Below are 13,429 nucleotides of genomic sequence, written 5' to 3'. Positions count from 1 at the left end.
TAAATGGAATAAGATTAATGGTAAATGAAACGCCTCTATTCTCTTGATGGTAGTTTTTCAGATGTATGATATACAGAGTCAAACATGGGTGAAAATATGACCTAAATAAACTTTTTATGGGCATTTTTCAAATATATGGTAGTGTCAGTCACTTATTGTTAATTATCAATGGACTTCATTTGCTCTTAAGCGAAAGCTTATTAAGTCGATGACTAATTTTTTCGTCGACACATTAAAATTGAATTTAAAATTACCGCTTACAATTTCTTTATTCGATTGTTTTAGCAGAATGCGGTAGTAGAATGGCGAATGCTAACGAGGTAAACGGTTCTCGTTTAACTGTCAACTAAACTTAATTGGCTGACTTTTTTCTTAATATACTTATATTATTGGAATAGCTTATGTATTTACTGTATATATTGAGGAATACGTTCTACCGGAATATTATATTTATGTATAAGTCAGGATAAAGGAATTTTAACTTACGCATGCGTCTTTTTTGTAATGTGATTTTAAGGTTCAAGACCTGAAAGAGAAGGGTAATAAATGTGTAAAAAATGGAAATTTCGCCGAAGCAGTTCTTCATTATACCCATGCTATTAAGTTGGATCCTCAGAATTTTTCCTTATACAGCAACAGATCCTTGGCCTTCTTGAAAATGCAGCAATTTTACTTTGCTCTAGAAGATGCCAATGAAACGATAAGGCTGAAGGCTGATTGGGCCAAGGTAAATATAAAAAAAAGAATGAAACCTATAATATTCTTTTGACATCATTATTTTTAAAATTATAAGCCGATTTTAGCTGTATCTTGGAATATTGCATGCCTCGTATAGAGGATAAAAGACGTCTAAGTAATGGGGTTCTAATATGTTGTTCCATCAACAACTTTTAATCTCATCATCTTAACAACTAAGATAACTAATCCCAAGACGTGGAACATCCACTGCCCTCTCCCTCATTCTACTAAGCAATTCCTACTTAGAAGATTTATGTAACCCCTTAAATAACTAAAAAATAGCCATTGATCTTGAAGCTTGTGGTGTGTGAACATAGGGCAAAAAATGAATTTCCCTGCATCATCCTTTTTCAGAATAAATATTTTGGTTAGCATCCAAATCTAATATGCTCTCTCTATCTCATTTTCTTGACTGAGAAATTTATCTCAACACCGCACTGCTGGTTGCAAAACATAACGCGGCAAACTATGTACTTTAACTTCATATTTGCATGGCATCCATCTGAAAACGGTATAACCACATATTATTTGATTGTGTTGTACGAATTAGTTGCGCTTGATAAGTCAAAGTGAACATGGCAAACCCAATGGACTTTTTATATGTATTGAATTATTTAGTAATCTAAATGATAAGAATTCGCAAACACTTTAATTAGTTTATAAAGTGGTAGAGGTTAGCCGAAAATGTTTTAATAATACTTGAATGTTATGACAGCATTCAGCGTTATTGTTTCTTAGTTTGTCTAAAGGAATGAGCTTATTTATTTTAAAACATTATTCACATACAGCAGTAGCGCCAATTTACAGTGAAAAATGTGACAAGCATGAAAGAGGACAAAAGACAATAACAGCATAACAATAAACAACAAGAACCGAGCATGGGCAGGGTAAAAATTCAATTTGTTGAAAGGTGGGATAAAGCTTGGGTGGTGAAATTGTTGCATGATACATTTAAAGGATCGACAATGTGAGGGAGTGAATTTAGAGGAGAGGTGAAATAAAGGTGAGCGCTTGGTGAGAGATATTTTAGGAATAGGCAGATGGAGTTGGGAGTGGGTGCGGGTGGATCGAGTTGGTATCCTGAAGTTGAAGAGAGAGAGTAGTTCAGGGCAATCAGTAGTCGGGTTTAGGGTGTTGTGGAGGAGTTTTAAATCAGGTTTAAGTCTACGGTCTTGGGGACTAGAAATGGATAAAGAAGACAGAACAGCATTTGAGGTCATATTGCGGAAATGTGGGACTCAGTGTTTGACTATTTTGGCGAAGAAGTGAGAGATGTAATCGAGGGATTTTAGATTAGTTGGGGATGAGGTGGACCAAATTCGGGAGCAATATGATTCAATGGGAAGGACAATTGCTGAGAAGTACGAATGGAGTGCTATTGGATCTTTAATTTCTGTGAAGCGGTAAAGAAGGCCTAATAGGGACATTGCTTTATTTTTTACAGTCTGTATGCGTTCGGAGTAATTTAGTTTATGGTCAGTTAAAATGCCAAGGTCTTTCATGGTTGTTACTCCATGTAAGGGAGTTGAGTTCATTGAGTAGTGGAAAATCAGGGGGTTTTTTTTAAAGCAAGAGTTATGATGTTGCATTTTCCAAGGTTTAAGTTAATCTTCCAGGTATCACACCATAGGGAAATATGATTTAAGGCAAGTTGGAGGTGAATACAGTCATAAGTATTATTAATTTGCTTGTAAATCTTGCAATCATCAGCGTATAGAAGTGTATGGACCTGGGAGGAAAGGAGTCGGAAAGGAAGGTCATTAACGAATAAATTGAAAAGATATGGCCCAAGGACACTGCCCTGTGGAACTCCAGACGTTACAGGAGACCAAGAGGAAGAAGCATCTGAGAGTATCACACCCTGGGTTCTGTGGGTGAGAAAGGTAGAGAGAAGGCTTAGGAATGTACCATGTATGCCGAACTGTTGGCTGAGTTTATGAAGGAGGAGTTGATGATGCAGGGCATTGAAAGCCTTGGAAAAGTCAAGGTAGATGGCATCAAGTTGCCTTGATTTGTCTATTGCCATGACGGCGTGGTGCTGAAAGACAGCACGATTTGTCAGGCATGATCTGCCTGGGAGGAAACCATGCTGCTAGGAAGATAAAAAGGGAGAGGTGAAATAATAAATCGTGTTAAGAATAATACATTCACAAACGGAAGACAGGATTGGAAGCAATGAGATAGGGCGATAGTTTGAAAAATTATTCTTGGGACCTGTTTTAGGTATCGGAATGATATTGGCACACTTCCATTGAGGAGGGAAGGTTCCTAGGGAAAAACAGCGATTAAACATAATGGCTAAAGGTTGTGAGAGGGATGAAGCGCAATTGCAAATAAATTTTGGGCTGAGAGCATCTGGGCCAGGTGAGCGGTGGAGGGGTATTTGGCAGAGGTATTGAAAAACTTCCCAGGACTCTGTCTGTAAGTGGGATAGGGAATGGTTTTTATTAGGAGGGAGGGAATGGACAGAGGTAATACTGAGGTTAGAAGCAGGCCGCAGGCAATCGGAAAAGAATTTTAGAAAGAGGTTGGGTCTCTCTGATCCTGCAGCATATTTGGTGCGATAGAAGAGTGATTCGGGAATTTGAGGACGATAACAGCACTGATTGATAAAGGACCAGAATTTTTTGGGGCTAGAGGAAATATTAGAGGAGATAGTCTGCGCATAGTTTTCATAGTCGAGGCGAATGAGGAATTTGGAATATCGGCGGAGATCAATGAATGATCAGTGCGTTTCCACATTTGGGACGGCCTAATGGAGGTACCAAGCACGATTTTTGCTACCCAGAACATGTATAGTATCCTGTTCAAACCATGAGGGGAATTTTTTTGTCTTGGGCTTCACTAGAGGAACTAAGTCTTTATCTTCCTGGCAATGGCATATGAGATACACCTTGTTGCACACTGTGCCTTATTTCGGCTCTTGTCATTTTTTTTATCTGGGCTAATGTCAATGATTAGGAAAGCTGTTGTCAATGTACTCTTCATCTAGGTAACATTCCCCGGCAACAAAGAGCCTTCATTTGATGGAAACACGCTGTTGCTAGTCTGTCTAAAACTTTCCAAAATTTAGAGGATGCCATTTAACAGTTTCTCTCTTTAAATCATTCACTACTGTATACTTCAGTTCTGTGAAGGAAGTACTTCGTCTCGGTTACTGTGATTGGCTCAGGAAACAGGTATTTCCTGTTCAGGTGGAATATTAATCTATCTGTACCTCTCTTTCATCAAACTTTGGTAAATTCTAGCACAATGTAACCCTACTCAACCTCCACATTCTAACATTTGCCAAACCTTACAGTTCTCCATGTGAGCACAAGTGTGAGTTTCCTCCCATAACTGCCTACTGGAATGTATGTTTGCCTTTAATGTTGGAAAATCCATGCATTATATAATTATTCTAACAATTCAGCATAGACAAGTTTATGCTGCATTATTAGACCCCTAAACCAAGCACATTGACCCATTAGTTCCAAAGCCATATTCATGTCACACAGTCAAAATTGATTGTTAGTTCAGTAGGATTTTACATTTAAGTAATTATGAATTAATATGAACTTCAATTGTAGGGGTATTTTAGGAAAGCAGAAGTGGAGTTTGCAACATTTCACTTCAGCGATGCTTTACTTTCGTATAAAATGGCTTTAGATCTTCAGCCAGATGACCAAAGTATAATGGAAGCCATTAGACGTGCTACCCAGGGAAGACAGAAGGACAGGAAGGGTATGACCACAGTATTTTGATCATAAAAGTATAGTCTGTGCCTTTCCATTTGTTTAATTTAATTTCTGATGTCATTTACAGACAAAGATGGTTTTTTATTTAGTTAAGACTTGTATTGTGGATTTGTTGTGATTTAAATGTTTTATTCAGTTAAGACTTGTATTGTGGTTTTGTTGTGATTTAAATGTTTTGTTCAGATTTTGGTGTAAGGATGAATTGGAATTGAAAACCATCGCACTTTTACTTAGATTTTAATTTATGCATGCCAAGATCATTATCATCTGTATTTCAATCCCAAGATTGGTATACTTCAGCCTTCCAATCTTCTCTATTCAGTGTTAAATCCCTCACCCCATTTTAGTGTCTCTGTTTTACATCCATCTTAATTTGTCCAATGTACATGTACTTGTCTCATGGTCTTCCTTGGAGGATTTTCCCATCAATTTTCCCTTTTATTGTGTTTCTAACTATGCCATGGTATAGTATTGAAAAAACTGGAAAAGTGCAATGATTTTCATCCCATTTTTTCATGGTTATTTTTGAGCTTTCAGTGGACGTCAATCTACTGCTGTCTCAATTTTTTCTTTATCAGTGCAATTTAATTCAAACAAAATATTTTTAAATTCATCAATGGTTTTTGTGGACTACTCTATGTCTTTTGAATACTATTTAAAGCTCCTTAACAATATTTTTCATCAAATTTATGTGATCAAACCTCTAATTTTCAGCGGATGAGCAAATCCCCTGGTTAGGAGCTGGAATTGGAATTATAATCGGTGTGACAATTGTGATTGGAGAACATGCATTGACACAAAAACCAACTCTTGGTGTAAGATGTTTATTTTTTCAACTCGGTTACTAACTGTATAAATCTATAATATGTAGTATATATGTTTGAATAGGTAAAATACAAAAGAACTTCATGTCACGTGGCCCCAAAGTACTCATATACTGATTTAAAAGAACTTCAAAAGGTTTTGAGTTTTTGAGTAATTTTAAATCATGAAGCCATTTCCATGAAGTCATCCCGGAAACAATTTATTGTACCTGAATACTGTTCACTGATCCTTGTATGTGATTGAGTTTGACCTTGCCAACGTTTTTGTTGGCCATAGAGTTCTTCTTTCTATCCTATCTTGTTCAATAAATCTCCTTCAGTTTGTTAAATAATTTTCTGTTAAAACTATTCTGTTATAGTTTTCTTTTAATATTACCTGTTCAGTCCTCCTAAAACTCCATTTTCATTCTCATGTTTTTATCTTCCTGCCATCTTATTAAAGGTTTCTGCTGCATTCCAATGCTTTATAATCTTGTTTTTCATCCATGTTCTTTTTATATCCTCTGCAGCTGTCTACATTATTAAGAGCCTCCCATCTTTGTTTCTTTGTTCTAGTCAGTTTAACATGACAGAGGATTTTGTCAGGATACTATGCCTTCCTTTTCCTCCCAAGTAAAGTTTGTTCATGGTATCTATTTTTTTCAATCTCGCCATTTTAATCCTCAAATATTTTATGTTGAATTTTGTAGCTGCTGTAATGTTATTCTGATTTTCACTCACTCCCTCCTGAGAAACTACGAATTCACGGCACATCCCAAATATGTTTTTATTACATAATATAATTTGCATCAATCTCTATATCATGGCATTATCATTTCTACTAACATTAGATTTTAATGTTTGAAACTAATTTTTGCTATTATTTAATCCTTTTCCTGATAATATAATATTCTCGTACATGGCATGCCTTATTTATCCTTGAATACTTCCTCTCTGTGTCTCCTTATGCATACCTCACATTCAAATCCCCAATCAGTGTAAAGTGGTGCTGGATCATTTTTCCCCTGGTGTCTTTTCCCAATTTTGTGTAATAGTTAGTCAGGTTCACTATACATATATCTATTATTTCTACGTATGAGTATGTAAACCTGGATTTAAATCTGAGTTAATTGCATTCTGAAATCACGTTACTACCAGTATTAAAGTTTGTGGAAGTTGGGTTTTGCTTTTTTTCTATTTTATGGACACTTCCAGTTATCCTTGCTATCAAGCACCTTCATGCATTTGAACTGTCACTGCCTATGCTTCCCTCCGTGGGGAATCATGTGAAGTTTGAGTTTGGATTATGACGTGAGATTTCATTTTTCTCTTCTCCTACTCAAAAATCTATATCCTTGGTCTTGTGTAATTTCCTTTCATTAGTTAAAATGTCATATCAGGCCAGCGAATTGCTATTTTTTTGCTAAAAATTGCTCTGTATTTTGGTTTAAAGACACAAGTGATCCAAAAATTCTACTAGGTTTCCTGAATTATGGAGAAAATCCAGTTTTAGTTTGATCAGCCCAAGAATTCATTATCACAATAAATGAGGGTGATCTGAAAATTTCCGTCTGATAAAGAAAAATTGCAATGTGTGTGTTCAAAAAAGTTTTATTTTTTAATGTAATCACCTTTAATATTAATAAATTTCATCCAGCAGTGTTCGAATGCCATTATACTGTCTCTGTAGTGTTCCTCCGGAAGTGCTGTAAAGTACTTGTCAATGGTTGCAATTGCTTCTTGATTAGGCAAAAAGCATTAGCCATTTAGGAATCTTTAGAGTTTTGGGAGGAGATGGAAGTCTGAGGAAGCCAAACCTGGTTATTATGGTGGATGTTCCAGCACTAACCATTGTAAAGCCCTCAATTTCCCCATCGCCTAGACACTTCAGTGGGCAGGTGCATTGTTCTGATGGAAAACCGGTTTTTTCGTTTGCAAGTCTGGTCTGCTTTCATCAATTTTTGCATCCAGTTTCACTTTAAGATTAGAATAGTACTCCACAGTTTTTTTTTTACCATTTCCAAGATATGAACAGAATTCCTTTCGCATCCCAAAAAATGGAAGCGGCGACTTTTCCCACCGATGAATCCATCTTTCCCTTCTTTGAAGCTGAAGAACCATCCTCTGTCTACTGCATGGGTTGTTGTTTCGATTTTGTTTTGTAATGGCGAGTCCATGTTTCATCCATTGTTATGTATTGATGCAGAAAATCACTCTTGTTTTTCATAAAACCAGCTGTATAAAGCACTGTTTGGAAAATGTCGTCCAAATACATTTTTGATCCACAATGAGCACACGCATAATCCATTTTCCACTAGGCTTTGTCATATGCAATTCCTCATGCAAAATATAACTGATATGTGCTATTGATATCCCTGCAGTATTTAGCAACTTCACTCACCTTCATATGCCTATCTTCCAAAATTGTATCATACACTTTTTTTTATCATTTCCAGTGTAGTTGCACTTTTTGAACGTCCTTCAGATGGATCATCTTGGAGGCATTTACGGCCACGTTTAAACTCAGCTGCCCATTTATTTGAGATAGTAATGAAGGAGATGGGTCCCCATACACATTTACCATCCTTGGATGAATTTAAATCAGCATTAAACCTTATTTCATGAAGATTTTTATCACTATGCGATACTTGATTTTTGCACCATATCTGATTCAAACGACTGCCTACAGCAAACTCCTTAATGGAATGGCTTGCAATTTCACATGGTACCTACTCACAGGTGTGCCTGCATGAGAGAAAAAAAATCATGCGAGTAGTGATGAGGCCGAGAACTTTTCAGACCACCCTCGAACTTCCTTGTTAAAATTACGACTTTTTCAAAATATTCTTCCTGAACTAATTAATGAAAGTTTTTGACGGGCATTTTTTTCCCCATTCAAGAACCAACTCCAAGCTGAACATGTGCCATTCCTTCACATTACGCAAGGGCTCATCAGAATTCCTTAGAACTTGTACTATAAGTAATTTTTACCTAAATATTTTCTGTACTTTTCATGGGCTCCTGTTACTCTAGTAGCGTCTTCAAATAAAAAATGCCTCTACATTTAATCTGCAAATGTCCTCTGCCACTTTGTTTTCAGGAACAATCACATCTATTCTACTATTCTAATGCCCATGTCATGTATAAAATAAGTAATTAAATTTCATCATACTTTGAAAAATTCTCATAAATGAGTTCACCTGAAGCTGCATAGGCTATTGTGCTGTTAATAAATGTTATCACTTAGGAATACTTGTTATCCATGGAGATGAGACTTCAAGCCCAGTTATTCCTGACTGCAATTTCTGGCATGCTTTGAATGCATATTTCATTTAATTTTGTTTAGTATCAATTGCTTATATTTTTCAATGAAGTTTTCTCATGATAACATACCTTTGAAATTCAATAAGCTCCTTTTTTGTATTTTCAGCATCCAATTTTAATGGCCTTACTTACCATTGGAATAGCTATGTTTGGTTATGGTATTGCACGAGGATTTCGTTACTATGTTAAGTGCCAACGGAAGGCATTATTACAAGCTCCTGTTGACTTGCTTGGTAAGTGTGAACGATACTCTTTATTTCAATCAAAAGTTTATCAATTTTTTATTTACTTCCCAGAACATTTTATTATAGGTGGGCACTGTATTATATATTTAATATTTATTTGAAAATCGTAATAAAAGGCAGGGATGTTCCATTGGATGCAACTTTCAAAGTATATTCAAAATGGCCAGCATGGAAGAGCAGAGTTAGAACTGCTCCAAGGATAGCTAAATGAAGAACAATTAACCTTCCATAGTGGAGTACATTTTGATATTGATACTGTATATTGTAGTCATTTTTCTTGTCTTAAACAGCATGAATTAGAAATAATTTCTAGGACAATTAATGATAGGTTGTTAAGATGATAGCCAACTCACTTGAGGTATTTGTGTAACCTGAAGAAGATCCAGTCCATCTCTTAATCTTTGTCAAGAGTTAAACCCTGCTTGTAAGAGAGTGGGAGTTTGGAGATTGCATGTTTAATTCACCAAAATAATCAGCTGAATAGACCTTAAAATTAAACCACTTGGCTTTTCCACATAGAAAGATTTTTATGTGGAAAAGCCAAGTGGTTTAATTTTAAGTTCAATGTGAAGAATTTCCACCAATTGACGCCAGAAACAGTTCATCAATCAGCTGAATAATAAAATATGAGATGGATATAATACTAGGAAGCTGAAAGTGATGGCTATATTTAAAATGCCTTCCCTGACCTCCTGAAGAGTTTACTCAGAGTATTACACACTGCTGTAGTGCAAACATATTTATTTGTTGGATAATGACTTCATGACCATATCCTTTACAGTCTTAGGGCCATAATCAGAGCAGTTGTCATTCATTTTAAATGTCATAGTGAAGTAGCTCCATCATTTGATTGAATTTTGTTAAACAAAAATACAAATTAATACCTTTGGAAAATGAACCCATCCCTGAGTAAAGACCTGAAAATCTCATTATTTATTTGGGGAAGAAATTTTCTTTTTTGTATAGAAGTGGATTATAAATACTTGGGAGTAATTACTCCATTACCTGAACAAATGTGTTTTTCATTTCCATTTGTATATTTCTCACGCAAAATAGTCCATCTCTTGTTGAACAGAGAGGATGGGCATAAGTGATGCTGAGTTACTCTTGATTTTTGGAGCATATAATGATTTTTGTTTTCATAATTAGTTTTAAACGCACACAGATTTGTTTATCAGATGGGAAATAGCTTTTTCTGTTGCTAAACCATATTGCATTTCAAATTTAAATGCTCAGGAATGGTGTGCGACTATGTAAGTGACGTGGACAGTAAGGAAAACAAAGAATTGCAGGCATGGTGAGATGGGAGTAAAGGGAGAAATCAAAGAGAGGTACAAAATATGGATTCAGATCATTTTGACTGGAGATGGGATAATGAAGACTGTAATAAGAGGGGGAATGTTTGGTAAACAAGGAAAGGGCAGGAATATGATAGGCATATTGTACAGAATGAAGGGAGGAAGGAAGTACTCAGAGATGAAGAGGAACTTATTGTAGTGTCAGATGTCAGATTGTATTTTGTTTCGACATTCAAGTAAATGAATCATTCCAATGTTCTCTAGGCTGTGCCCATATGAAACCTACATTAACTGGTAGAATGTCAATAATAATGTAATAACTGAACTTTGCATTCATATGCTCTTTACTTTGGTTTTGTAGGTGACAGCAAAGGAGAAAATGAAGATGAGTTGGCTACTGAAGATGATGCCAAAGGAAGCAACAATGAGCGAGGTCATCGGTACACAAAAGCTCAAGCTAGGCAGAGGTTCAAAAAAGGGAAGAGCTAAAGATGTAATTGATTATTTTGGATACAACTTTGATGACTGTGAAACAGTTGACTAATCAAAGCTTAAGATAATGACCATGCTGCCTACTGAGTGTGAACAAGCTTTAAAAATGCAAAATTTCTTCAGGCAAAGACTAAAGAAATTTTCACCTCATTTTCATCTCTTACAAGTACCATCCTTAAATTGTATATGATTAAAATTTACTAGTTTATAAATAGTTTAATATGTCAAGTATTTGCAGTAAAATAACTGATCATCACATCTAAATGATGATAAAGTTTTGGTATAAGTACATTCCATTTACGACACTTTCTACTTGAATTTGTAATATAATAACCCTAAAAATGGAAAAATGTATGAATTGTCTTACCTTTATATACTTGAAAAGCAACTAGTCATGCATCCTTGTTTATTGGAAATAAAAGGATTTAGGCCTATTACTGCCTTCAAGTTTGTATATATCCCACAATTTGTTTTATTGTACATATTTGTTATTTTAAAATAGGTTGGAAGTTTCAAAATAACTTACAATTATTATGTATGTAGTAAGTTTGAAAAATGGATGCAAGTTACTTTGTATTGTATTAATTTGGAATTTTACGTATTTTCCATGTATTAAACAGCTACATGGAGCTAATTTTCATTTAGTACCTTTGGGTACAATCTTTTAAATTACTGAATAAATGTTTATTGTGCAGGTCAGTAAGGAGGGATGCATATCATATGATGATAACACATACGAACATTTAAGTATTAAAGATCAATTTGAATGAGAAAATTACTTTTTTTACCCTATATGACTCATATTTTGTCTAATTTGTTGAAAATAGTCAATAAAATAATGACAATCTTCATTTAGTAAGGCTCTCTTGAAACTTTTAATCACCAAATTAAACATGTATGTGAGAATTGGCACTGGGATGCAGGGTAGCTGTATGTGCACTGATGAATTGAAATTAAGCTTACTCATAATGATGGATGAAAATTTTATTATTATTATAATTATTAGTAGTAATTAGGGGAGGCACACATTCGCTAAGTACATTTTTTATTTTCAAAATAATTTCCACGTAGTGAAAAACAAATTGTACTTGAATCCTCTGTAATTGTACTTGAAAAATATATCGAGCCATGGATGTCATAAATGTTCCTTGAAAACACTGGAATAATTGAAATGTGAAAATTAATCCAGTGTTTAACATTTGGCATAATTAATAACATAAAAACAGGCTTGTGTAACGGTACAAATTATAATTTTGGGATGGAAAACAGGACAGGATCTCAAAATGAATGAAATGTAATTTGAGCTTTAAATTATCTTTAAAAGTTTTATATAAAATCTCTGGTCCATTAAAATGGAGACTAAATCAATAAAAGGAGTGTTAGTAAACCCATTTTATTTTTTATTGATAGACTATCTAACAGTTGTTTGATCTAAAATATAACCCATTTACTGAAAATTTTAACAGGTAATACATTAAATTAAAGATAACTTTTTTTAATCAACTATATAATAGGTGATAGTCAAAACATTTTTTCTGAGTTTCATACGTAATTCTGTGTTTTCCATACTTGCTGCATAAAGTACTGCTCTGAATTCAGGTGTATTACTAATTTGTTTTCATACTTTTGTGTTGTGTAACAGCTTCTTGCAAACAATAACTATGCATTCTATCTGCCAGCATGTATTTTTTTTCTGAAAAAATGTTAACCATGTGCTATAAATAAAAGATTGTTCACATTTAGATGATGTGAGCACCTTCTCTTTTTGAAAAAATATACTTACAGTACAATTATTTCTTCGTCTTTTTACCTGGTTCCTTTTTGACTCCTAACATACTGAAACTGTGAAATTATCTCATGATCTTTCCTCAATATATTGTATTTTTCAGGACAATCCCGAATTATTCAACATCTCAATGTAAAATTGACAGTTTTGCTTAAAAAAATAACTATATTTCCTTGGTTTTTAAATATTAAATTTTTGGAAACACTGTAATGTATGCAATTATAACCAAGATTTGAAGAATGAAAAAGTTTTAAAATATCCAAGTCTAAGCACATGATGATTGCAATAGGTACGATGAAGTGTAGTTAAAAATAACGCATTAGAAGAATTAATTTTAAAGTGCTCATGCATTATGTGCCTTGTTGTTAAGCAAAATAAAATTATCTTAACATAAGTAGATATTATGAAAAAAGCAAGGGATTAATTCCCAACAGGACTTTTTTGAATCATATAAAATGTGATGTCAACTCTACTAATGTTTCTCAAACAAAGTTCCACAAGTATGCTTGTAAATAATAGTTATATTTGACGTTGAGTTGTACCACAATATAAATAATTGCATGCTTCAAATATATTTATATGTGTGAAATATACCTACATCGTTATTTCTATATTTGCTCTATCATAGAATGAGGGGAGCTTTTGCAGCCTGCTGGTGTGATACCTTCTACTCTGCCAAATAAAATTACAATTTTAACTAATCTAATGATAGCTTTTTAAAATGCTAATTATATATACAGAGTTTTCCTAATTGAAGAAATAATGAAGAGATTAAACAGGTCCTGTCCCAAAAATAAGTACAGTCTATTTCTCATTGTCGTTTTTGACTCAAAAGGCATTATTCACATGGAGTCCTCAGGGACAGACTATGAACAGTAAGATTTTGGTGAAGTCCTTGAAAGGCTGTGGAAAAGAGTGCAATATATCAAGAAGGAGATCTTTGACAACTGGAGGCTGCATCATGACACCGTCCCACACCGCCTACCTCGTGACTGTTAACCTGGCC

General features: G+C 34.5%; 1 protein-coding gene across 1 annotated transcript; it reads left to right on the top strand.

The window, feature by feature from the left end:
- The first annotated feature begins 298 nt into the window (after positions 1-298).
- On the top strand, positions 299-12,413 carry LOC139694926 (stress-induced-phosphoprotein 1-like). Its single transcript, XM_071593434.1, has 6 exons — positions 299-320; positions 518-727; positions 4,308-4,461; positions 5,190-5,290; positions 8,709-8,835; positions 10,507-12,413. Exons 1-6 carry the CDS (start codon positions 303-305, stop codon positions 10,632-10,634), a joined length of 738 nt encoding a protein of 245 aa, XP_071449535.1. The 5' UTR covers positions 299-302; the 3' UTR covers positions 10,635-12,413.
- The last annotated feature ends 1,016 nt before the right edge of the window (positions 12,414-13,429 follow it).

The sequence above is a fragment of the Hetaerina americana genome, unplaced genomic scaffold, assembly GCF_022747635.1.
Source record: "Hetaerina americana unplaced genomic scaffold, ioHetAmer1.1.p SCAF_6, whole genome shotgun sequence".
Lineage (NCBI taxonomy): Eukaryota > Metazoa > Arthropoda > Insecta > Odonata > Calopterygidae > Hetaerina > Hetaerina americana.
The sequence above is the reverse complement of the archived record's forward strand: the minus strand, read 5'-3'. Positions and strand labels throughout refer to the sequence as shown.

Bases quoted from the DNA above. Each gene is read 5' to 3' on its own strand.
- LOC139694926 (XM_071593434.1), top strand. The intron at 4,462-5,189 runs GTATGACCACAG...TCTAATTTTCAG, and splicing joins AAGACAGAAGGACAGGAAGG to CGGATGAGCAAATCCCCTGG. The intron at 5,291-8,708 runs GTAAGATGTTTA...TTGTATTTTCAG, and splicing joins CACAAAAACCAACTCTTGGT to CATCCAATTTTAATGGCCTT.